A 24,728-nucleotide genomic window follows, 5' to 3' on the forward strand; every position below is an offset into this window, starting at 1 on the left:
TTTGGTTTTACCTGTATGTAGAGCGGAAAAAGCTGAGAATTTTGGTATACTTAACTCAATATTTTAAAATTTGTCATTTACCTGGTTTTCGCAGTATACCGACGATATTTCAAGCGATTTATAAGCTTAGAGGTACCTCTAAAACATGGTACGCTAGTTTTATTGAAAATGAAGTTGCATGGTCTCAATTTTCTTGGGCAGAATGGAGATCAGTGTTAGAAAATACTTTTCAAAGTACACGAAATACTTATGATCTTTTATGGACGTAGCCCATCATAAACCAACAGAGGGTTCTTCATTATATGAATTTTATTTTGAACATTTAGCAAAAATTAATATACTTAAAGTAAATTTTTCCGAGTCAGATAAGATTTCTTTAATAATTGGTGCTATTGGAGACGAACATAATTAAATCTGCTATTGAAGTTGCTCAAATCAAAGATGTCAATTTATTGGCAGTTTATTTAAGAAATAAGCTTTATCACAAAAGTCCAGAAAAATTTGCCTGATTTAACAAATCCAATTGTTTTTTTCCAAATCAAAATTTGTACATAATAACAAATTTGTTAATAACAAATTTAACAAGAATAAACCTTGTATGTGCTGTGGAATTCAGGGTCATTTAAAAAAAGATTGTCACCACAGAAACCAAATATGCAGGTTTTTTTTTTTAAAATTAAAGGTCATATTGAACAATACTGTTTTAAAAAGAACAAAGAATGTCAAGAGATAAAAGTAAATAAAACGAACAAAAATTTAGAAAAAAATAAATCTGTTAAACAAATACAGTTTGATTCATTCGAAAATAAATTTAATAAAATTATTTTCTTAAATGAGCACAGCCATACTGCATTCATTGATTTTGGCAGCGATTGTTCGCTAATTTCAAAAGAATTGGCAGATAAGTTTAAATTAGAAATAAAATCATTAACTAAAGATGTAAAACTTTCTGGATTTTTGGGAAATTCTTTATCAGTTGAATATTATGTATTTGCTAAAAGAAAAATCGATTTTGTAGAATTAAATATTATGTTGTATGTCATGGATAAAGATTGGGTTATAATGACCTTCTAATAGGAAGAAATTTTACAGAAGATGTAAATATTATGTATTATAGGATAGATAATAGTTTAACATTTAAATTCCTTAGATAAAGAAAGACTTAGATAAATAAATAAGTACAGGAAATATATCTAAATACGAGAAAATGGTGTTGGAAAATATTTTGCTAAATCACGAGGACTGTTTTTATACAAATTTGAAAGCTCTAAAAAAATCGCATTCTGTTGTTATGAGAATCTATATTACAAGTTCAGATGTAGTTAAGCTTCGTCCCTACAGAACACCTGCAGCTGACAAAGAAATTTTACAAAAAACAGTACAAGAATTATTGGATGCAAATATTATTCGAAAGAGTAATTCATCGTTCGCAAGCTCTTCTTTTCTTATTGATAAAAAAAAGATGTAAATTGGACATGGACATAAGAAGAAACAAAAATTGTTAAAGAAATAAAGAAAGTTATAGTCTCAGAACCAATTTTAACAATATTTAATCCGTAACATGACATAATAGTTTACACGGATGCAAGTAGAGAAGGATTTGGAGGCATAATAACTCAAATTGTTGATGGTCGTGAAAAGTCAATTGCCTATTTTAGCAAGCAAACCACAAAAGAAGAAAAGAAATATCATTCTTTTGAACTAAAGCTTTTGGCTATTGTCAAAACCTTAGAAAGGTATAGATATTATTTAGCAGGAAGATCTTTTACTGTAATAACAGACTGCAATTCCGTTAAAAATGCATTAGTAAAACAAACAATAATCCCAAGAATAGCAAGATGGGTTTTGTGTTTACAAGATTTTTGTTTTGAAATAAAACATAAATCAGGAGTACAACTACAACATGTAGATGCCTTAAGTAGGAACTTTGAAAGAACTGAAGCAGAGGAAAGTCTTGAAATTAAAGTGATGCTCATCAAAGAAGACGACTATCTAAGAGAAGCACAGGATACAGATACGGAAATAAATAAAAAAAAAGATTATTCTTTTGTCAGGAGATCAGGAAAATCATAAGGATACTTTCAAGAAATATGATTTAAGAGGAAACAAAGTTTATAAAATAACAGAATATGGTAGAAGATGGTATGTGCCTAAAAATTGTCGTTGGCAAATTGTCAAAATAAATCATGACGATATTGGACATTTTGCGTTGGATAAAACAATTGAAAGAATAAAAGAACGGTATTGATTTCCACGAATGCGAAGATTTATTAAGAAATACATTGCGGCTTGTCTTGCCTGTTTATACCATAAATAACCGGGAGGAAAAAAGCCTGGCTATCTACATTCCATTCGAAAATATGCTAGACCGTTTCATACACTCCATGCCGATCATTTAGGGCCATTTGTGTTAACGAAATCTCAAAATAAATACGTCTTGGTTTTGATTGATGCCTTTTCTAAATTTGTGTTTGTTGAAGCTGTCCCAGATACATCAAGTAAACATGTTATTTGTGCTTTAGAAGAAATTTTTAAAATATTTGGTAACACCAAACGAATGATATCAGATGCAGGATCAGCTTTTGTTTCAAAAGAATTTTTGAATTATATGGAAGAGAGAGGAATTAGAGTGTTTACAACTGCAGTAGGAATGGCAAGAGGCAACGGCCAAGTAGAAAGAGCAAATAAAACATTACTGAATACCATGGCCACAATGGGTGCAAAGTTTGAGTCCGATATGTGGGATAAGAATTTAAAAAACATTCAACAAGGAATAAACGGAACAAAACAACACCGAATAACTAAATCTTCTCCCAGTGAAGTGTTTTTCGGGTACAAATTAAGAGTTGATGGAGACAAATACATAGATGATAATGATATGGACATTATTGGTGTAACGTAATTGAGAAAGGATGTAGCTAAACGATTAGAAGAAAACAGAATCAAACAGAATAACGAATTTAATAAAAAAAGATGCTCTCCAGTGAAATATGCTGTTGGTGACCTGGTATTGACAAAGTTACAAGTTTTCCAGCAAACAATGAAAGTAAGAAGCTTTTAGAAAAGTATATAGAGGGCCATTCAGAATTGTTGAGGTTCTACCAAATGATAGATATCGTGTAACAGAAGAAAAAGGCGTCCTTATGAAGGAGTTGTTGGTGGAGAAAACATCAAGAGATTTAAGATTCAAAGATCTTAAAATTATTCAGGTTAGTTACATGATAGTGTAGTCATTTTGTAGAATGACATAAAGATATTCTATTGTTTAAAAGGAATTTGTTTGAATAGCTGGAACTAAAAAAAAAAATATATTTTAATTGTCATTCTGAAAAATGACAACAAAGTGTTTCAATGATCTGAATGGGTTTATTTGAGTAGTTCTGACTATTTGAAGCAAATTTATTTTATTCGTCGTTCTGCAAAGTGACAAATAAATGTTTTAATGTTCTGAATGGATTTTCAGTTCGTCATTCTGCAAAATGACAAATAAATGTTTTAATGTTCTGAATGGATTTTCAGTTCGTCATTCTGCAAAATGACAAATAAATGTTTTAATGTTCTGAATGGATGTTCAGTTCGTCATTCTGCAAAATGACAAATAAATGTTCTAATGTTCTGAATGGATTTTCAGTTCGTCATTCTGCAGAATGACAAATAAATGTTTTAATGTTCTGAATGGATTTTCAGTTCGTCATTCTGAAAAATGACAAATAAATGTTTTAATGTTCTGAATGGATTTTCAGTTCGTCATTCTGAAAAATGACAAATAAATGTTCTAATATTCTGAATGGATTTTCAGTTCGTCATTCTGAAAAATGACAAATAAATGTTCTAATGTTCTGAATGGATTTTCAGTTCGTCATTCTGAATAATGACAAATAAATGTTATAGTGTTCTGAATGGATTTTCAGTTCGTCATTCTGCAAAATGACAAATAAATGTTTTAATGTTCTGAATGGATTTTCAGTTCGTCATTCTGCAAAATGACAAATAAATGTTTTAATGTTCTGAATGGATGTTCAGTTCGTCATTCTGCAAAATGACAAATAAATGTTCTAATGTTCTGAATGGATTTTCAGTTCGTCATTCTGAAAAATGACAAATAAATATTATAGTGTTCTGAATGGATTTTCAGTTCGTCATTCTGCAAAATGACAAATAAATGTTTTAATGTTCTGAATGGATTTTCAGTTCGTCATTCTGCAAAATGACAAATAAATGTTTTAATGTTCTGAATGGATGTTCAGTTCGTCATTCTGAAAAATGACAAATAAATGTTCTAATGTTCTGAATGGATTTTCAGTTCGTCATTCTGAAAAATGACAAATAAATGTTATAGTGTTCTGAATGGATTTTCAGTTCGTCATTCTGAAAAATGACAAATAAATGTTTTAATGTTCTGAATGGATATTCAGTTCACCATTCTGCAAAATGACACCCAAATATTTTAATGTCTTGAATGAGTTTGTTTGAATAGCCGTAGCTATTCGAAACAAATTTATTCACATTGTCATTCTGAAAAATGACAGCCATATGTTTTAATGTTTAAAAATGAGCTTGTATGGATAGTTGTAGCTATCTGAAACGAATTGATTTAGACTATGTCATTCTGCAGAATGATGGAGCCTTTCTATAAATTGGCATTCTTAATAATAAAGAACATATTATTTTTTTTAATAGGTGTTGTACGATCGAGGACGATCGTGACGTCAGGATGGTCGAATGCAGTCACACTATTATCCTAATACGCTGATCAGCTTAAGTCACTAACTTCCTAATGTCCTAATCAGCTTAAGATGGAATACTGGTAGTTCTGTTATGACATTGTGAAGACACACTCAACTTCTAATACGGTGATTGGCTTGGGTCACTAATTGCCTTATATGGTCACGAGTAGTTCGGGGATGACACATAAACACAGCGGAACGAGAGATAATAATTTAGTGTGATTTAATTATGACCATTGTGAACGAGTTTGATTTAATTTAATAAAATAGCTATATTTACGTAAATACGTGTTTTAACTATTTTAATAGACGATACTATTTTAATAGACGATAATCGTAGGTGAATGTCAAGGAAATAGTGCAGCAGCCGCAAGGCGTTATGCAGTAAAATACCACAATCGCAATACACCCGATAGACGATTATTTCTGACCATTGATCGTCGTTTACGGGAAACGGGTACATTCCAACCCCGTAAAGGTTTGGGGGCGTTTGAAGGATCAGCTGCTTAAACCCTACTTAACAACGGTTCAAGAGTTATTGGTTGAAGATAATCCTAAAAGGATTGGATTTTGCGATTGGTTGTTAATGGAAAACACTCGAAATGTTAATTTTATTAGAAATATTTTGTTTACAGACGAGGCTACCTTCAGTAGAAATGGAATAACAAACCATCATAACGAGCATATTTGGGCCAACGAAAATCCTCACGCCAAAAAAAAACGACTCATCACCAAAGGAGTTTCAAAGTTAATGTTTGGGCAGGAATTGTGGATAAAAATCTAATAGGCCCAGTATTTCGTCCCATCAATTTAAATGGTGATAATTATTTGCAGTTCTTGGTAAACGATTTACAAGAGTATTTGGAAGAAGTGAATATTGTAATAAGGCAAAATATGTGGTTTTTACAAGATGGCGCTCCACCGCATTACAGTAATGAAGTACCTAATTTGTAATAATGTATAATGTAACATAACCATAAATTAAGAACATTTAACGGGTTTTTACCCATATATTTTATTGGCTCATAGCATGTATACCATGTAATACCATGGACAGAAAGAGTAACAAATCAAGATGTTCTGATGAAGATGGGAAAGGAATGCGAAGTCATAAAAACCATACAAACGAAAAAACTGGAATATCTGGGCCACATAATGAGAGGAGAAAAGTACTCTCTGCTTAGACTCATAATCCAAGGAAAAATCTCGGGAAAGAGAAATGTGGGACGTAGGAGGATTTCCTGGTTGCGAAATTTAAGGGAGTGGTATGGGTGCAGTTCAATACAGTTGTTCAGAGCTGCAGCCAACAAAGTAAAGATTGCTGTGATGGTAGCCAACCTCCGATAGGAGACGGTAATGCAAGAAGAAGAAGCATGTATACTTCGTTAAACTGATGATGGAAATTACCTTTCCGAAAACGTTCTGTAATGTAATTGTGATATAGCCCGTTTGGGCATTTTATTATATACCTTTTATAAAGGATTTGAAATAAAATTTTTTGAAAAATAATTTTTGATTGATATTTTTATAGCCAACCTAATAAAATTTCAGCTAATTTTTGTTGCAATTAATGTTAGGCTCAAAAAATCACGAATAACTCACAAATTAAAGCAGTTATTTATAGGAAATGCTTAAAAAATTATAAAGTACCATAAAATAACATTCCATTACAATACTTAAATCCGGAGCCTTCAGTTTAAAACTTAGAAAATACTTGTTGTCCAAAATTATATGTTAATATTTTGGACAATAGTAGTCTATGTTAGAAACCATTTAAACATAAATAGTTTTTTAATGTCAAATATATACAATTTTACAGGATGTTAATGTTACTACGAAATTAATAAAAAAAAAAATAATTATCATACATCTAGTAAGTAAAGTAATACATCGAGAAGAGTCCACAAATGTAAAAATATACAGGGTGTTTCAATAAAAAAAGATAAGTTTGTTTTACTCTGTCAATATGGGCGGCCTGTAAAATATCTTTAGGGTATGGTCCGATCTACGCTCCTACTTTTACCTAAATAATTTTTTTCGTATCTCTTACAACAAATGAGTAATTGAACTTTTTCGCACTAATGCTGCACCCTGTATCTCGTATATAAAATATAAAATTTCTTGTATATTTCTTGTAATTTCGTTTTTATGAATATGAAAGACTGAAAGACTGTGCCTTATTATTTGTGTAATATTTTTTCACCTTGCTGGTTAAGCGTTAAAATTATCATAATCCAAGTTGTAAATATAAACTATAATTGAAACTCAAATATGAAATGTGAATTTAGTTTTTTATAACATAATCCTTACCGCAATGACTTATAACGTCCCCAGTTGCTTGGTAATGTGCAGGAAAATCAGCGTTACCTTTTAATTTGCTGAATAATTCGGCAGGAGGAAAATTTAGTAAACCTGTCAGCAAATTTAACCGCCCCCTATGGTTCATTCCTAACACTATTTGTTCAATACTGTCTAAAAACATAACATATTAAAACTTAAGCATTTTTTTTTTAATAAAAAGACGTACCATTGGCTGCAAGCCTAAATAGTTCAGAAAAAAATACCATAATACTTTCAGCTCCTTCACCACCATACCGTTTAAGGCTAGCAAATTTTTTTGCCAAAAAATGGTCAAAAACTTGAGATTTGAGTAACTCACGGACCATTGCTACTTTTTCGTTAGCTTCTAGTTTTAATTGTGGAAGTTTTTCAAGATGTTCATTCAGCCATTCAATTTCTTCTTCATCCTATTAAAAAATCTAGCCAAAATAAGATGGAAAGCTTCCAAACTTCTTATTCGGAATAAAATAAGATTTGACAGAATAAATTAAATACAAAATTAAAAATAATAAAAACTAATTTATATACTAACCTCCAAATATACATATTCGGCTGCTATTGATTTGCAATATGCGTTATTCAATAACTCCAAAGCGTTTTTAATACTACCTTCCGTCAAATTTGAATTTATGATCCCCTTAAAATGTACTATATCATCTAGATTCAGGCCATATCGATTTAGTTCAATTTCTGGAGATTTTCTAAAAATGAATATATTTTTCAATACTTGTACATTTCAGAAATTGTGTTCAGTCAACACGTCGAAAAGTAATAAAAAGAAAATGTAAAATAACAAGATACAGGATATGGAACAAAACAATGTAATGATCTACGAGAAGCATATATCTAGCCTCTAACGTGCAGTATATCTAGCGAACGGATAAATTGATAGGAGCCTTTACTTTTTAATGGGTGAAACAAGCAATATGAACGTAAAGAAACAATAAGGTACCAAGAATTTACAACTGTTCCCTTGAACTGTTCAAATTAGGTGGCGAATTTGTTCAACTTTATAGGTCGTCCGGTTCGGACATCATGCCACCTTGACTTATCAATCATATTTCGTTATTTATTTCCATTTCTGTACTCTGCAACTCTGAAACAATGGTTTAGTGGGGCTCCGACTTCGTTTGTAATCTGGTCCACATACCTCGTTGGTGTTCTTCCCCGAGCTCTCGCTCCTTGTACTGTTCTCTGCAATGTTAACTTCTCCAGACCATCTCTACGCATTACATAACCAAAGTAAGTAGTGATTTTTTCGGTAACAATGCTTCGAAGTCTTTTTGTAATGAGTAGCTGTCTAAGTATCTAGTCGTTGGTTCCTCTTGCGGTCCAGGGTCCAGTCAAACATGTCGAAAGTGTCTACAGTGCATTTATCAACTTCCTTTAAGGATCAGCATTAATACTTACATATCTTAAAAAATGGAGACTATTGTTTTTATAAGGTTCATCTTTGTATGTATGGTTAGGTTGTGACTCTTCTATATTTTAGTGAGCTTTATCATTGCTCTCTTGGCCATTGCTTATCTTCTTTTTATTTTCTTAGATGCAAATTCCATAAAGTTGGTTATGAGGGTACTCAGATTGATTTAAACTGATTAATCACTTCGATGTCATTGATTCTGACGATTTCTATCTGGTTGTTATTTCTTCTACGTATGATCATACTTTTTGTTTTTAAGTTATTTATGAACAGCCCTGCTTCAAAACTCATTCGTTCTATTAGCTCTAACAGCTCCATCAATTCTTCCAAGGATTCGGAAAAAAATGTTGTATCATCTGTGTACCTTTCTTTCCCACCCTAGGTGGACTCTATCTTCTTATTAACTACATTTAAATTATAACTGCAATGCCTACCAGGATTTGGTGGAGACAACTTCAAATTTTCTATTAGGTAAAACCATCTTTTGAATGTTTGCTACCCAGAGTTTTCTGGGTACAAGTTTTCGGTGAGTAAAAACGTCTTTTGAAGGTAAAAATTATTTTACAACCAGAGGCGTGACAACCTATTCTGTAAGAAATTTATCCAGTTCAGTTATTTTTATAAAACGAATTATATAACATTCTACACAAATTCAACATTCCTTCGAAATATATCTAGCTAACTATATTTCCACTATTTGGGAGAGTGATTCATCGTTTGAAGGTGGAGAAGTGGGGAAAGACGTATGAAAATCCAGTGGCGTATACTCACTTTTATTTCAACGTTAATTATATTATATTGTTTAAATATTATTGTTCGAAATAGGTCACAATATAGACCATTTTCAAAGATATAAATTATAGTTATATTTATTTTATTTGTTTATTATTATATATTTATATAATCTTATATTATTTATTTTCTTTTTTTTTCTTAACTTTAAAAACGGTCTCTGGAATAGAGATCGAAACGTCAGTAAAATAAACATGTAAATAGATGTATTGTGGCTTATTTCCAACATTCTCCCTAAAAATACGGAATGCCACAAGCAAAAAGCTATAGAAAAATAAATATATCTATCATTTGTATATTTGAAAACGATCTCTTTATATAGAGATCGAAACGTCAGTAAATTAAACATTTGAATAAATATTGTACAAAAACTGTATGATAAAAACAAAAATTGTATGACAAAACATTGTACTATTCTATTTAAACACAAACACTATACACACTTACTATGTTTTCTCGTTTTTTTTTTGTTTTTGGTTTTTTTTTATGCTGATGTCCTTACTAAACTATTAGAAAATATTATTCGCTGTCTAAATCTGAAGATGCAGTGCTGCTATCGTTGTCATTATCTTCACCTGGTGTAATTATAATTGGCTCTAGTAAAACTTCGAGATGAGTGTCAAGTTCCCACATACGATGTTCTTCTTTAATTATGTGGCCTATACATTTAGCCCATTTCTCTGGAGTTACATGGAGGATTGCTTGAATCAAAAGTTCCTTAACTTCGTTTAATTTGAACGTTTTGTTATTGCGTGCTACTTCTCCTTTCACTTGCGCCCAGATAAGTTCAATGGGATTAAGTTCGCAATGATAAGGTGGTAGACGCAGAACTTTGACACCATAATCTTTTGCAGTTTCATCCACAGCATATTTACGATATTCACTTTTCCTTAACCGTGCAATGTCAAGTAGCTGAATTTTGAGCATTGATTCTTCGTATGCAATCCCCTTTTCTGTAAGCCATTCTTGAATTCTACCTTTCCGCCATGCCGTCGTCGGTAATTGTTCTAGTCTGTGGCTATGATATGGCGCATTGTCCATAACAACCACAGACCCAGGTTCCAATTTTGGTAAGATTCTATTAAACTAGCGCTCAAATACTTCGGAAGTCATTTCTTCATTATAATTACCTGTTTTTTTTCGACTCAAATTGAAGCAAACCATTATCAAGGAACCCTGTATCACTTCCTATATGGGTGATGATTAAACGCCGTCCCTTTCCTGATGGAGCTTTTAATCCTTAGACCAGCCTTCTATAAACGCTTCGCGTTTACTTTTGACATTTAAATCTTGCCTAACTTTTCCAACTGTATGACCTTCGTTAATCCAGGTTTCATCCAAATAATATATTTTGCGTCCAGTGCTGCGAATTTTGCGTATTTCTTCTAAATATTTTCTTCTCCACAGAATAATTTCATTTTTTTCTAATAGCATACTTTTTCTATTACGTTTTACATATCGAAAGTTCATTTCACGCATGGTCCTGATTAAGACTCTACGAGATATCTTGGGTAAGGAGTCATCGTTTTCGAGCTCTTGAGAAATTTTTTTCAGTGTTGGAATTTCACTCCGAAAATAAAATGAATGAATTTTTCGACGTATAAAATTCCTTGTCTCGTCATCCAAAACAATGCTTTTCCTACCTCTAGTTTTACCTTTTTCTTGCTTTTTACTTTCCGTTGTATTTTAAGTACACGATAAATACAGCTAACGGATACTTTTGTTAAACTGCTACAAATGTCGACCGCTTGGCTAACATTTAATGCCATTTTTCTGCCGACAATTCCTTCATAAACGTTTCGTATCATTACCTTCTCTTCGGACGTTAACATTTTCCGTCTCTTTTGCGGCTTTTCATTTTCGGAATCAACATCAGAATTTTGCTGTCTTCTCTTGGAACAACTCGGTTTTTCGTCAATTGCATTTCAATAATCACAGAATATAACTAAAAATTCACTATAAACCAAAACTCCAATAAAACTCAAACAAAATAATCACAGAATATAACTAAAAATTTACTATAAAACGACAAACTATAACACTCTTATTATCAATAACACGTTTTATCAATACTATTATACAGTATTGATAAAACAGTATTGACAACAATAAGTTTACAAACTTATCACATAAACTATACTCACAAAATGCAACAAATGCACTACCCTCAGAGACGCCAATGTAAATGAACCATCGTTGATTTCATGATCGGCACTTCTTTGGCTATAAAATAATAAAAACCAGTTTTACGGCTATCTTTGGGTCCGAATTGTAAATCGGAGTTTCCTCACTAATTCCAAAGTTACCAAACTATTGAAAAATAATGTTTTAAAATATCGATTTTTATTTTATAAATTTAAATATGTAACGAAACGGAACATATAAATAAAATTTATTTCATTACAATTTTGTGCTTAATTTTTACTATTGAAAAAATCATGTTTTTTGGTATTTTTATGACGGTAATAATCGCTGCGTGGAAGAATACAGGTTTTGTATGACCATAATTACTACTTGTGAACAAGAATTGGCTATACTGTGCGACAACTCCTGGTCAAGTCTGCTATAGAGAAGCACAAATAAATATACTACTTTTATATTCTGTAATTTCTTATGAGAAAACGCAAATTGCAATTGAGAAAACGCAAATTGCAATTAAGAAAACGGGTAGTTTTCGAGGGACGTTGTGTACATTTAAATTTGAGGATAGTCGGCGTTTAAACTATGAAATCACTCTTCTAAATTGAGGATTTATAGTTTAAAGCAACGATGGATTTAATCATCAATGGTACACATGCAGAATGAATTAACTCATACCTTACAAATAGGAAAAAGTCTAAAACAAGTCGGTGGATTGGCCATTACTCAAATTGTCTCTTAAATATTTCATGTTTCAAGACAGTTAAATGTCGGGAGAGTAAATATCTTAACAAATAAATTTAAAAAATGAAAAACCGTCAAAAAGCTACTCACTCTGGTATTTCTAATGCTACCGGATTGATTCTTGAATACTTGTGACCATGCTGTCTATATGCAGAAACTAATCGGAAAAAATTGCTCTGCTTCAATCTGATATCATTCACCTCCTCTGGAACTAATATGTTACGATTAAAATAGTATCAAATTATATAGAAATTTATTTTTAATAAGTATAATACAGGTAATACGATTATACAGGATAATAGGGAGTGACGAAATAAATAGAATATTCAATAGACCGAGTCTACCAAAAGAAATACGAAGTAAACGAATGGGTTGATTGGGATCCGTAGAAAGGATTGATGATAAGAGACATACAAAAACAGTACATAGAAAAGAATTGAACGGGAAGAGAGCGAAAGGTAGGTTCAAAAAGAGATAGATTGATTGTATAAACCAGGATTTTAAAGAACTAGTAATACGAGAATGGGAAAAACAAGCAAAGGAACTGAAATGATCTCCTCAAAGAAAATAAACTAGGAAGTAACGATTTTAGATATAAAACGTTGGACTTTTGAGCTTGAATTACAGAAGATACTGATCAGACAAAAGAAATAAGATGCCGCATTGAAATTGGTCAACCTTTAACACAATGAGAAAATTTTCTGCAATTGCAATATCAATATAACGCTCCAGATAAGAATGCTTCGATGTATATTTTCTCCACAATTTTGTATGGGGTTAAGGCCTGGACACTGAAACAATCCAACATTAAAAACATGGAAGCATTCGAAATGTGGTGTTACCGCCGTATTCTGAAAATATCATGGATGGATCTCAATACAAACGCACAAGTTCTCGAACAACTAGGAAAATAATGCAAAGTTTTAAATTCCATAAAAATCAGGAAGTTGGAATACTTGGGGCACATCTTGAAAGGTGAAAAATACGAACTATTAAGGAATAAAATGCAGGCCAAAATCAAAGTCAGAAGAAGCGTAGGAAGACGTAAAATCTCGTGGCTACGCAATCTCCGTGAATGAATTGAATGCAGTTGAGTTGAACTATTTAGGCGCGTTATCAACAAAATTATAATTGCCAGAATGATTTCCGATCTCCGATAGGAGCGGAACTTAAAGAAGAGAATTCTGATAAATCTCTTGATTTCATGATTTATTTTTTTTTTATAAATATTCTGATAAATCTTTTGATTTCATGATTTATTTTTTTTATAAATATTCTTATTTTTATCCTCAACCTTGTCGTACGGTCGGATCATCCTCCATATTGCCTGGAGTTCCAGGATGGTTTCCAACCGCCGCTCTTGAGGAGGAATGAAGGGTCTTCGATTCCATCCTCTAGTTACTCAGGGAGTTACGTATTCTTGACTTACGCTTGGCGAGAGGTTCACCGGGGGCTCTGTGTCAACAAGGTGCTACGCTAAGGGTGTCTTTATTCCTCCGAAGATTTTTCTGAGCAACTTTCTTTCCCAGATCTCTACTTTCTTTTTTTCCTGTTGGTTCATAATCCACGTTTCACTGGTATACATCACTGTGGGTCTGATTACTGTCTCGTAGATTCGTAGTTTAGCTGTTCTTGGCACATTTTTTGCTTTCAGTAATATATTTAGTGACCCTATTGCTCTGCTTCCCTTCATTAATCTTTTGTCTATCTCTTTTTCTTCTTTTCCCGTATTAGTTATGGTTACTCCTAAGTATTCAAATTCTGACACTTTTTCAAAACTATAGACAGTATCTGCTCCTTTCATTTTGATATCTTCTTCTTCTTCTTAGTCGTTAACCTGATGCAGGTATCGTGATATCATGAAGATATTAGTTGAATTTCCCAATGTTCCTCCAAGTTGTTCTATCTTCTGTCATTCTAGCACATTCTGACAATGGAGCGCCAATGGTAGCAACAATATGGTCCGTGTATCGTGTGGGAGATCTACCTCTACTTCTTTTGCCTTCTACTTTTCCCTGGATGGTAAGTTTTTCAAGACCATTTCTTCGAAGGACATGTCCAAAATAGCTTATTATTTGTTCTGATATTTGTGTTCTTAGTCTTTTGTTTATGTTTAGCTGGTCCAGTATGGATTCATTTGTTCTTCGGGCCACCCATGGTATTCTCAGCATTCGTCTCCAGCAGTACATCTCAAATACATCTATGTTCTTTTTGTCTTTCTCAGTAAGGGTCCAGCATTCCGATGCATAAGTAAAAACTGGAAAAACTAGACTTCTTACTAGTCTCATTTTTGTATCGGTAGTTATTACATGGCTTTTCCAAATTTTTGTTAATTTTGCCATAGCGCTTTTTGCGATTGCTGACCGCCGCTTTATTTCTTCAGTACAGCCTCCTTTGTTGGTTATTAATGAGCCCAGGTACACAAATTTATCTACAACAGCGATATTGTTTATCATGACCAGATGATTTTGATTGTTGTTAGCTCTGTCAATTATCATGATTCTCGTTTTATCTCTATTTATTTTAAGGCCCATCGTTAAGCTTACGTCTTCTATCCGTTGTAGCAGGTGAATCAATTCAGCTTCAGAACTAGCGAGGATAGTAGTATCATCTGCATATCTCAAGTTGCAAATCTTTTTCCCGCCAATGGTGATGCCACCGTTCCAGTCCTCAGTAGCTTTCCGCATTATCCATTCACCATAGATGTTAAATAGAATTGGGCTTATTATGCAGCCTTGTCTCACGCCCTTTGTGACCCTGAAACTATCGGTTAGTTCCCCATTTATTCTAACTCTGGCATAATTGTTATTGTACAGGCTTTTAATTAGCAGTATCAGATGATTGGGGACTCCCATTTCAGACAAAACCTGCCACATTTTACTCCAGTTGACCAAATCGAAAGCTTTACTTTTCGAAAGCTTTACATTTTGATATATTTGTTATTATTTGTTATGTCTCCTCTCATTTCCATATATTGCGTTTTTGTTTGGTTTATTGTTAATCCGTATCTTTTCGCTTCTTCTTTACATTTCTGGAAAACTTTTTCTTAGTTCTTACCAATTTTTGGTGATCAGTAAAAAGAACATTCAACATATCGACCTGAATATTGAAGCCGAACGTATTGAAAGAGTACACCGTTTTAAATATCTGGGTTATACAGTAAATGATAAGTGGGACCCAGACGTAGAGATTAAGATCCGAATTGAAATAACAAGATCCAAATTCATCAAAATGAGAAAGCTCTTAAGCAACCGCGACCTAAGCGTTAACCTCCGATGGCGCGCCACGAAATGCTACGTACTCTCTACGCTACTTTACGGAGTTGAAGGGTGGACGTTAACAGCAGCAACTATAAAGAAGTTAGCGGCTCTAGAAATGTGGCTGTATCGACGCATACTGAGAATACCTTGGACAGACAGAATGACCAACACAGAGGTATTAAGACGAATGGGTAAAGAGGTGGAATTTTTAACAACTGTTAAAAGGAGGAAAGCGTCATACCTGGGCCATGTGTTCCGTAATGATATGTACAGTCTGCTACAGCTTATCGTGGAAGGCAAGATTGAAGGTAGAAGAGGTTTAGGCATAAAGAAGAAATCCTGGCTGAGAAACTTGAGAGAATGTTTTCAAATACCAGAAGCTGCGAACATAATACATGCGGCACAAAACAGAGAAACCTATCGTTTGATGGTCGCCAACCTTCGGTAGAAGACGGCACATAAAGAAGAAGAAGTATCACCACATCATCCGCGTATGCTATGCACTGTTCCCTGATATTGAAAATAGTCCTGTTTGAGCTTATATTTGATCTTCTTACGATTTGTTCTAATACTAGGTTAAATAAATTCGTTGATAGCGGATCCCCTTGTTTTAAACCTCTATTCTCTGTCAACTGTCTTGAAAAGCCTCCTTCCATTGTTACCCTATTCATCGTGTTCTTAAGCGTCATTCTCACTAGCCTTATAAGCTTTTTTAGTATTTCTAACGTTCTCATGGCCTCATATAGCATCGTTCGATTTAGAGAGTCATATGAGTTTAAAATCGATAAACAGCATATATGTAATCCTAAGTTTTGTTCGTATACATACATATTTATACATACTTACTTATTTAACATACTTATTTAATCAGTAGTTGTTCTTCCTGATCTAAAACCTCCCTGGTATTCTCCAATCACTTTGTTATCATATTTTATTTAACTTTTCCTAATAATTTTTGCAAGTATTTTATAGACTACTTCTAATAGTGCTATACCTCTATAGTTTTCGCACTCCGTTTTGTCTCCTTTTTTAAAGATAGGACAAATAAGAGCACTATACCATTGTTTCGGCATTTCTTCCTTTTGCCAAATTATTAGTGTCAAGTGAAATATCCTTTTCTTCAATATTTCGCCACCTTTCTTAAAAATCCCAGCACTTTTGTTTTTTTTTTCTTATTTTATTATTTGTTTGACTTCGTTCAGAGTTGGTTCCTCGCACGTCCCTTCTTCATCTTCTTGCCAATTCTCATTTCCCTCAAGTTCCTCTTGTTGGTCTGTATTTAATAGATCTTCGAAATATTCCGCCCATCTGTTTAATTTTTCTGTTGTTTCACCTAGAAGTAAGCCTTCTTTGTTTCTGCAATACTGTGGATTATTCTTTGTAGTTTCTCTGGATTTCTTAACTTTTTGGTAGAATTTCTTTACCTCTTTGTTTATATAGGCTTCTTCTATGTTTTTCAATTGCTTTTCTAGCTATTCTCTTTTATTTTTTCTGTAAATTTTTTTCACTTCCCTTCTTCTTGCCACATAGTTTTCGATCGCATTTTGGGTATTTTCTTTATCTCTTTGTAGTTTTGCTCTGTTTTTTCTTTATAAAACATTTCTACATTCTTCATTGAACCAGTTTGCCGCCTTTTTATATGCTCTCTTTCTATACACTTTTCCGCTGCTTCCGACATGGCTGTCTGTATGGTCTGCCATTCTTCATCTATATCCTGTTTGACTGGATTCTCTAGTTTTTTATTTATTTCTTCCCCTAGTCTGTTTACAACCTGCTTCTCTTGAACGCACTCTAATTGGAAATTTAATCTATCTCTAACAGGTTTTGGTATTATTGGCAGTTCTTGTTTTTTTTCTTTTTTTTTACCTTATGAATGTCTCTGTGATCAAACCTTGTGCTAGCTTTCTTCATTTTGTTCTCTGTAGCAAACTTACTTACCATACTTACCTACTTAAAGCATATTAACCATATTAACTTTTTCCCGTTTTCATTTGATTCCTTACGTTAACTTCGTCCCCCTGTTATTCTTCTATATATTTCCTCTTTTCCTCGTAGACCTCGTATTTATCTTAACAATTAATGAGCTATTGGAAATTCTTCGTGACGAATTCTTGTGGTTCGACGAAGTTTGGGATAGGTGAGAAATAAAAACGCAAAGTTTCTTGAAATGGGCTACTAAGCCAAAATAGGTCCTGACAGTATCAAGATTAAGAAATAGCTTGTAATTGGCCGGCCAAAGTTACAATCTTAGCTGTGATTGGCCCACTCTGGCGATAAACCTTTGTCGGTCTTCCATCATGCTTTGAATTCCCTCCTTTTTCTTTATTTATTTTTAGTCTAAGTATATTTTGTATATCTTTACTATTTCTATTTTTGCATACTCTATTGCTGTGACCTTACGTTTCTTCTTTTACATGTTTTTGTTTTTTTTTCTTTACTTTTAGGTCTTTTAGTTCAGTAATATCGTATTTCTGGATTTTTGGTCTATAAATTCTTTTTGGATTAAGTTTTTAAGTTAAGTATAATCTTACTAATGCATAAGCAAATTAAGAGTTGCTTAGAGAAAAATGGAAAGATCAATGATCGGAATCCGTATAAGAGATGGCCTAACTTCGTAATTAAAAAACGAGAAAGTATGCCAAACAAATCAAATACAGGATATAATTGGATCTCCAAAATAAAGTGGATCTAGACTGGAATGGCCATGTGGCAAGAATGAATGGTAACGGAGATCTAACAAAAGAAGTAAGGACAAAACAGGAATGACAACAAACTATGTACCTACTTATGAATATCTCAGAACATTGGAAGTAGACCTACTTCCAACAGTGGCCGCAAAAGAAATTTATATATTCCGTATGAATTATCACCAATGAATGTGTTTGATTTTCAAACTCTTATCTCATAAAATTTCATACTTCTCTTTTACTATGATGATGATTAGGCAACATTGTATGACATAGGTTGAAAATAAACAGCTGTTTGATGACGTAAACGTAAACCTATTTTGTATTATACAATACAGGATAGATTGCAGCAAACAAAACCAAAATACTAATTGCTAGATCAACATGCAAAGCTTAAGAATTACCTTCATAACATGTTTTAGTTTTCCTTTTGAATCCAAAAACATTTTCACTGTGATAGGGTCTTCGGAGATTGGTTGGAAAATGTTTTAAATAATTCACACTACCAGCAAAACAAAGCTTAGAACAGTTTTTATACATTTTTATTGACGGTTGTTGCACACAGACTACTTATTAGTTTAATCGAGTTGTTGATAACATGACCCTAAATGAATCAATCTCACTTTTATGTAATCTGATTTATCACAAAATAGCATATATTACAATATATTTACCGTTTAGTTTGTTTATTTCACTTGATCTTAAGTATGTAAGGTTAGGCAAACACCGCAGTACCGGAATAAAAAAATTCGAGTTACAAAAAAAATTTAAATAGTATATTTTTTCTCGAATTTACAGGGAAATTAAAAGGAAATCAAAGATTCCTCATGTACAATAGAATCTATTATAATCAACCGTCATATATCTTTGTAGTAATAATGGAAATAAAAATACTGATATTAGTTCTGCCGGGAGTCGTATTATTCTTCCTCAGCTTTTCCCTTCTCAGGGGTCACTGTTATTTACTCTTCGTCGCCACTCATTTCTGCCCATGGGGATTTCTTCACCTAAATCTTTCTCTCTCAAGTCCTTTGATACAAAGTCCTTCCATCTTCTCGTCGGTTTCCTCCACCTCTTCTTCCATCAACTTCTAACAGCTCTATCCTTCGTCCCACATAGTTTTCACCTCTACGTCTGACATGACCAAGCCATTGTAGTCTTTGTTCTTTAATCTTTTTTGAGACTGTTGTCACCCGGATCTTTCCCTAATCAAGTCGTGTCTTACTCAACATCCAACGTAACATTTTTATTTTAGCTACCTCCATCTTCTTTTCATGGATTTTCTTTACATGCCACACTTCACCGCCGTACACCAATGCAGGTCTCACCACACTCTTGTATATCTTTCCTTTTAGCCTTAGCCGATTTTTCGATCACAAAGTACCTAGTCGTTCTAGCTTTCCTCCAAGCAATTCTACTTACCCAACAATTTCTCTTCCTCCCGACCAGATATACTCCGTTTTCGACCTGCTAAACTTAAGTCTTCCCTCTTCAATAGCCCTTCTCCAACACTCCAACCTCTTCTCCAACATTCTGTGTTTTCCTCCACTAACACGACATCATCAGCACAGAGCATTAACCAAGGAGCCCCCTCCCTTACTTTCTCTGTCAGTACATCCACAACAAGATAAGAGAGATAAGATTTCAGATGTAAACCAACCGTGACTGAAAAACTTTCGGTTAATCCGACAGCAGTCTTTACCTTGGTGTACTTTTGGTGTATACATATCCTTCAGAAGCCTTACGTACTTCTCAGGAACCCATTTCTCTCATACGTCTACAGAGTTCTTGTCTAAGAACTAGATCGTACGCCTTCTCAATATCTATAAATATAAATTGTAGCTCTCTTTTCTTCTAGCTGTATTTCTCTATGAACTGTCTCAACGCAAATAAGGCATCCGTTGTCCTCCCTCCTGGTATAAATCCAAACTGTTCTTCTCCTATCGATGTCTCACTCTCCTTAACCTTTGCTCTACAGTTCTCTCCCAAATTTTCATTGTGTGCTACATTAACTTTACCCATATATAGTTCTTACAGTCCTGAATGCCCTTTTTATCTTTATACAATGATACCATCACACATCACACTCTCTCTCCATGCATTGCGCATCCTTTCTTTCTCATTATATTCTACTCATCATTTGCCACAAAATATCAACCCCTTTCTCTCCTAGAGCCTTCCAAACCTCCAGAGGTATTCCATCAGGTCCTACTGCCTTATCGTTCTTCGTCGTATTTAACGCCTCGACAACTTCATCTCTCGCTATCCCCGGTATTACATTCCCCTTTTTTGATCCCTCATTCTCTGTCTCTCCTTTGGTGTTCTTAATTTAGCAACTTACTAAAGTACTCATACCATCTTCGCTTTATTTCAACATCGGTTCTTAACACTCTTCCATCCGCCCTCTTAAACTGCCACACGTGGGTCAATTCCTTTGATGTACAGCTGTTCCTACAGCTGTGCAGACAATCTATTCTTATCTTTTAGACCTGTCATACCTCTTTCTAGCATCTTTCTTCTCTCTAACCTTCTGTTGCACCTCATCGTTCCACCAGCAAGTTTCTTTGTCTATAGGACGCCCTTTACCAGACGTTTTTGGTAACCCCTTCCCCCGCTACTATAGGTAACATACTGGTCATCAGTCCTAATAAAGAACGTATTAATGACAGCCAAATCCCATGCCACAGCAAAGTTAATCACACTATTACCTTCATTGTTTCTTATTCCCATCCCCAAACATCCATGAACTCTTTTTATTTCCGCTGTTTCTGTACCAATATGTCAATTTAAATTTCCTCCAATAAAACACTTTTCGTCAACAGAAATCTCGAGCATCTCGTAATCAAGCCATTGACGGCGCCATTTTGGGTGATATTGACGTGTTTAACTTTGCTGTTACATTGAATTTGTAAAATAGGCGCTGGAGGTCATCTTCATTTTCTGCCATGATTATATAGATATATAATCCGCATAGTAGAGTGTACTCAAAGCTCGGCTTCCCGTTTTGTAGCTAATGTTTGTTTGAATTTCCTTATTTATTTCCTTCTTTCTTCCTCTTAGCATATTTCATACCTTCGTTTGACCTCCATACACGTCATGCTCTATTTCTATTGAGAGCCTTTCCCAGTATATTTGTTTTAGTTTCTTTATCTTATAGTTCACTCTGTTTTTAGCTTAAAAATGTAAATTTCGTATGTCTCCCTGTTTTTGACTTCATGTGTAAACCATGGTTTAATGTTTTTTGTCTGTTTGTTGATTGTTTTTGTCCTATTACCTCTGTGGCACTACTTATAGTAGTAAAGGTAATTTTGTACGTATTAAAGTTCTATTGTCTCTGTGGCACTACTTGTAGTAGTACAAATAATTTTGTATGTATTAAATGTAAAATTAGTAAAAATATTAAAGTGTTGTTCCTAAGAAAGTGTTTTTATATTAATGTTATATCAAATTAATGCTATAAATAGGTATACTATAATATAAATACATATACCTGATAAAAGATAACATTGACAAGTACTCCCTATTAATCCAGGATGCCAGAACCGCAATGAGGTAGGTATCACAGAAAACATAAAAATTTAGATTGGTACTAAGAAAAACTAACGTTACAATAATAGAAAGAACAATTAGGCATTCAGTTAATTAGGTATTATTATTAGGAGAACAGCACCAAACGAATATAACTATAGAAAAACGGTAATATGAATGACACAGTCAAAACCACTGTAGAGGCACAGTATATTGCTAAGTGGTAGGGGTTTAGCACCGAACAGGGTGTGCCAAATTATGTTTTCCAGGGTATAACGAAAACTAGAAAAAAAGTAGTTAAGATGACATAACACATGAATAAATCATCAATAGCTCCGGACATTATTAGCGAGATACAGGGGATTATTAAAAAATGTCGAAAACGACAGAGTTATATATCTTCTTTATTAAGAAAAATTTATGAAAATTTAATTAGAACTTTTGATGGATATATTACTGTATATACTACGCCTGTGCTACGAGCTCTGTGTTCAAGAACCATGACTTCACCCTAGAAACAAAAAAAAGGCTCCTTAAATGTTACGTATACTCAGTGCTTCTGTACGGAGTAGAAACGTGGATATTAAAGGCGGAAACTCTATCAAAACTTTAGGCTTTTGAGCTATGGTTATACAGAAGGATCCTGAAGATATCATGGACAGACAAAATCACCAATGAAGAAGTACTGCGGAGGATGAACACAAATTTGGTCAACATCGTGAAGGGTCGTAAGCTGCAGTACTTGGACATATAATGAGAAATCAAGGCAGATACGAGCTACTCCAATGCATTTTGCAAGGTAAAATTGAAGGAAAAGGGCCCCAGGACGAAGAAGAATATCCTGGCTTGCTAACCTGAGAGCATGGTATAGAAAGACCTCAACACAGCTATTCCGTATAGCAACCAACAAACTCATCATAGCCAGAATGATCGCCAACGTTCAGAACGTACAGGCACCTTAAGAAGAAGATACTATATTATTTATCTATGGATATATTATGGAAGGGTTCAGTAGGGCACAATTTTTTTGTTAGAGGTGTCACTAAGGAAATATAATATAGACATGTTTTTTTATGGGTCACCCTATACATTTCGACATTTTTTATTTACATTTTTATTTCTCCTTCAACTGATATGACATATTATAGGTATAATTATTTTCACCCTTTGACATGTGACACTCAGTGACACGTTTTAACATTTTATTAGGCGAATAATAATCCTTCACAGTTCTATTTACCAAAAATAAGATCAATTCAATTTAAACAATAGGAATTTACCAACAATAAAAAACTACTTAACAACCAGAATTAGTTTTACAAAAAGATTAACCTTATAATAAACCTACAAACAATAATAATAAAAATAAATAACATACCAACTAGAATTATTGTTACGAGAATATGGAAATCATAATAAATCACAGAATACACCACCCAACAAGAAGCGAAACGAAGGGCTTTTTCACATTCCAAATTTCTGTGAGAATCCGCCATGTTCTAAAAAGAAGTAGTCTAAATACATATTTTGTCAACCTATAAAAACTGAAGTTTGTTTGCATATTGAGAAGTGTTGTTTCGTGTGTTGTTTAATAGTAAAAAAAACAGAATAATACTATTATACATATTTTTGTATATACATATACATATTTTAATACCTTAAAAAATCGATAAAAAGTAATAGAACTCGACTGATTTTCATCTCTATTTTGAAATTAACTCTCAAATTCAATCGCTTTTTATCGCTTTTTTAACGTACTCAAATACTTTTAGTACGTTAATTTGATTGTTTAAAAAAAACAAATCGATGTTTTTTACTTAAGACCTTTTTACTTATCAGTACAGAATTGATATATGGGTTATAATAAATTTTACAGAAAAAAATACAATTCATACAAAACAGATCTACTTCAAAACCATTAGTTTTAATAATTACTTTGTTTCTCAGTGTAACTATAATTTTACTACTGTTTTGAATGACTTCCCAATTACTTTTCTTAGTGTACTAAGTAGTTTAACTGTCAAAGCTTCCGCTTCTTGTTGGGTGGTGTATTCTGTGGTAAAAGGCAGCAGAAGAAGCTCAAAAGAAAATATCATGGATGCCAGAGACAGGGGAACAAGCGGAATCACCACGAGAAACCGTTACCGTCATTATCGTGTAGGTACGAAAACGGTTTCTACCGAAGAAACAAGAACAACCAGAAAAGAGAGAATTCCTCCGATCGTATTCTTACGATTCCTTTTTCTTACAGATCTTACACAATTGAATTGGCTTTATTTTTCTAAATGCTTAATGAATACTCTGTAATAATCATTCCTTGGTGTTAAAGTCAGTTTTATAAATATTGCTTTTTATAAATCTCCAAATAAAAAATCAGGAAAATTTAGTTCTGGTGAACGAGGAGGCTACCTAAACAGGCACCTAGTTTAAATACACTGATAATGAAATTGTTCATTTAAATAATTTCAAACGAGTTTAGCATTATAGACAGGTGTAAAACCGAATCTTCCTTGCCTCCTTATAGCCTAAACTAAGTGGAAATTTGAGACATTCCAATATAGTTCATTCTGTCTGTTAAATATTCATGCACTGGATATGCGAGCTTCATCGCAAAATATTACCTTTGAACAAAAATTTGGATTTTCAGTAAATTTTCCTATATACCATTCTGCAAATTGTATCCTTCTAAGGTAATCATCTGGGTATAATTTTTGTCCAACAGTTGTATAATAAGGCCTAACACCACTGAACCCTTCCATAATATATCTATCAAAAGTTCCAATAATTTTTTTTAATCAAGAATATCTATAACCCTGTATAATCGCCCTGTATCTCGCGAATGGGGGGAGCTATTGATGATTTGATTAGACCGTCGTTATTTTGATGAAAAAAAGTCGTGACATCTTAATTACTAATTTTCTATCTCCTCCAGTTTTAGGTATACCCTGCAAAACATACTAATTTGGGACACCCTGTACAGTGTATCAAAGATAATAATTTTATGCCTTACATATACTTTTAATATTGAAACTCGGGCTACAAACACTGCAAGTAGTAGTAACTGTAAATTGCCTACATTTACACTAAA

At 33.3% G+C, this 24,728-nt stretch overlaps 1 protein-coding gene across 2 annotated transcripts in view; it reads right to left on the bottom strand.

The window, feature by feature from the left end:
- Positions 1-18,787, bottom strand: part of LOC140443283 (2-oxoadipate dehydrogenase complex component E1) — a 95,726-nt gene extending 76,939 nt beyond the window's left edge. Inside the window, exons 1-5 of one of the 2 annotated variants that reach the window (XM_072534438.1) lie at positions 18,517-18,787; positions 12,256-12,376; positions 7,600-7,768; positions 7,255-7,474; positions 7,038-7,199 (exon numbers count right to left, since the gene is read on the bottom strand). In XM_072534438.1, the coding sequence (XP_072390539.1) occupies positions 7,038-7,199; positions 7,255-7,474; positions 7,600-7,768; positions 12,256-12,376; positions 18,517-18,652 (808 nt within the window). In that variant the 5' untranslated portion in view covers positions 18,653-18,787. Of the gene's footprint in view, positions 1-7,037; positions 7,200-7,254; positions 7,487-7,599; positions 7,769-12,255; positions 12,377-18,516 lie in introns of those variants that run through there. The other variant, XM_072534439.1, reaches the window with a different exon arrangement.
- Between the last annotated feature and the right edge of the window lie 5,941 nt (positions 18,788-24,728).

The sequence above is a fragment of the Diabrotica undecimpunctata genome, chromosome 6, assembly GCF_040954645.1.
Source record: "Diabrotica undecimpunctata isolate CICGRU chromosome 6, icDiaUnde3, whole genome shotgun sequence".
Classification (NCBI taxonomy): Eukaryota; Metazoa; Arthropoda; class Insecta; order Coleoptera; family Chrysomelidae; genus Diabrotica; species Diabrotica undecimpunctata.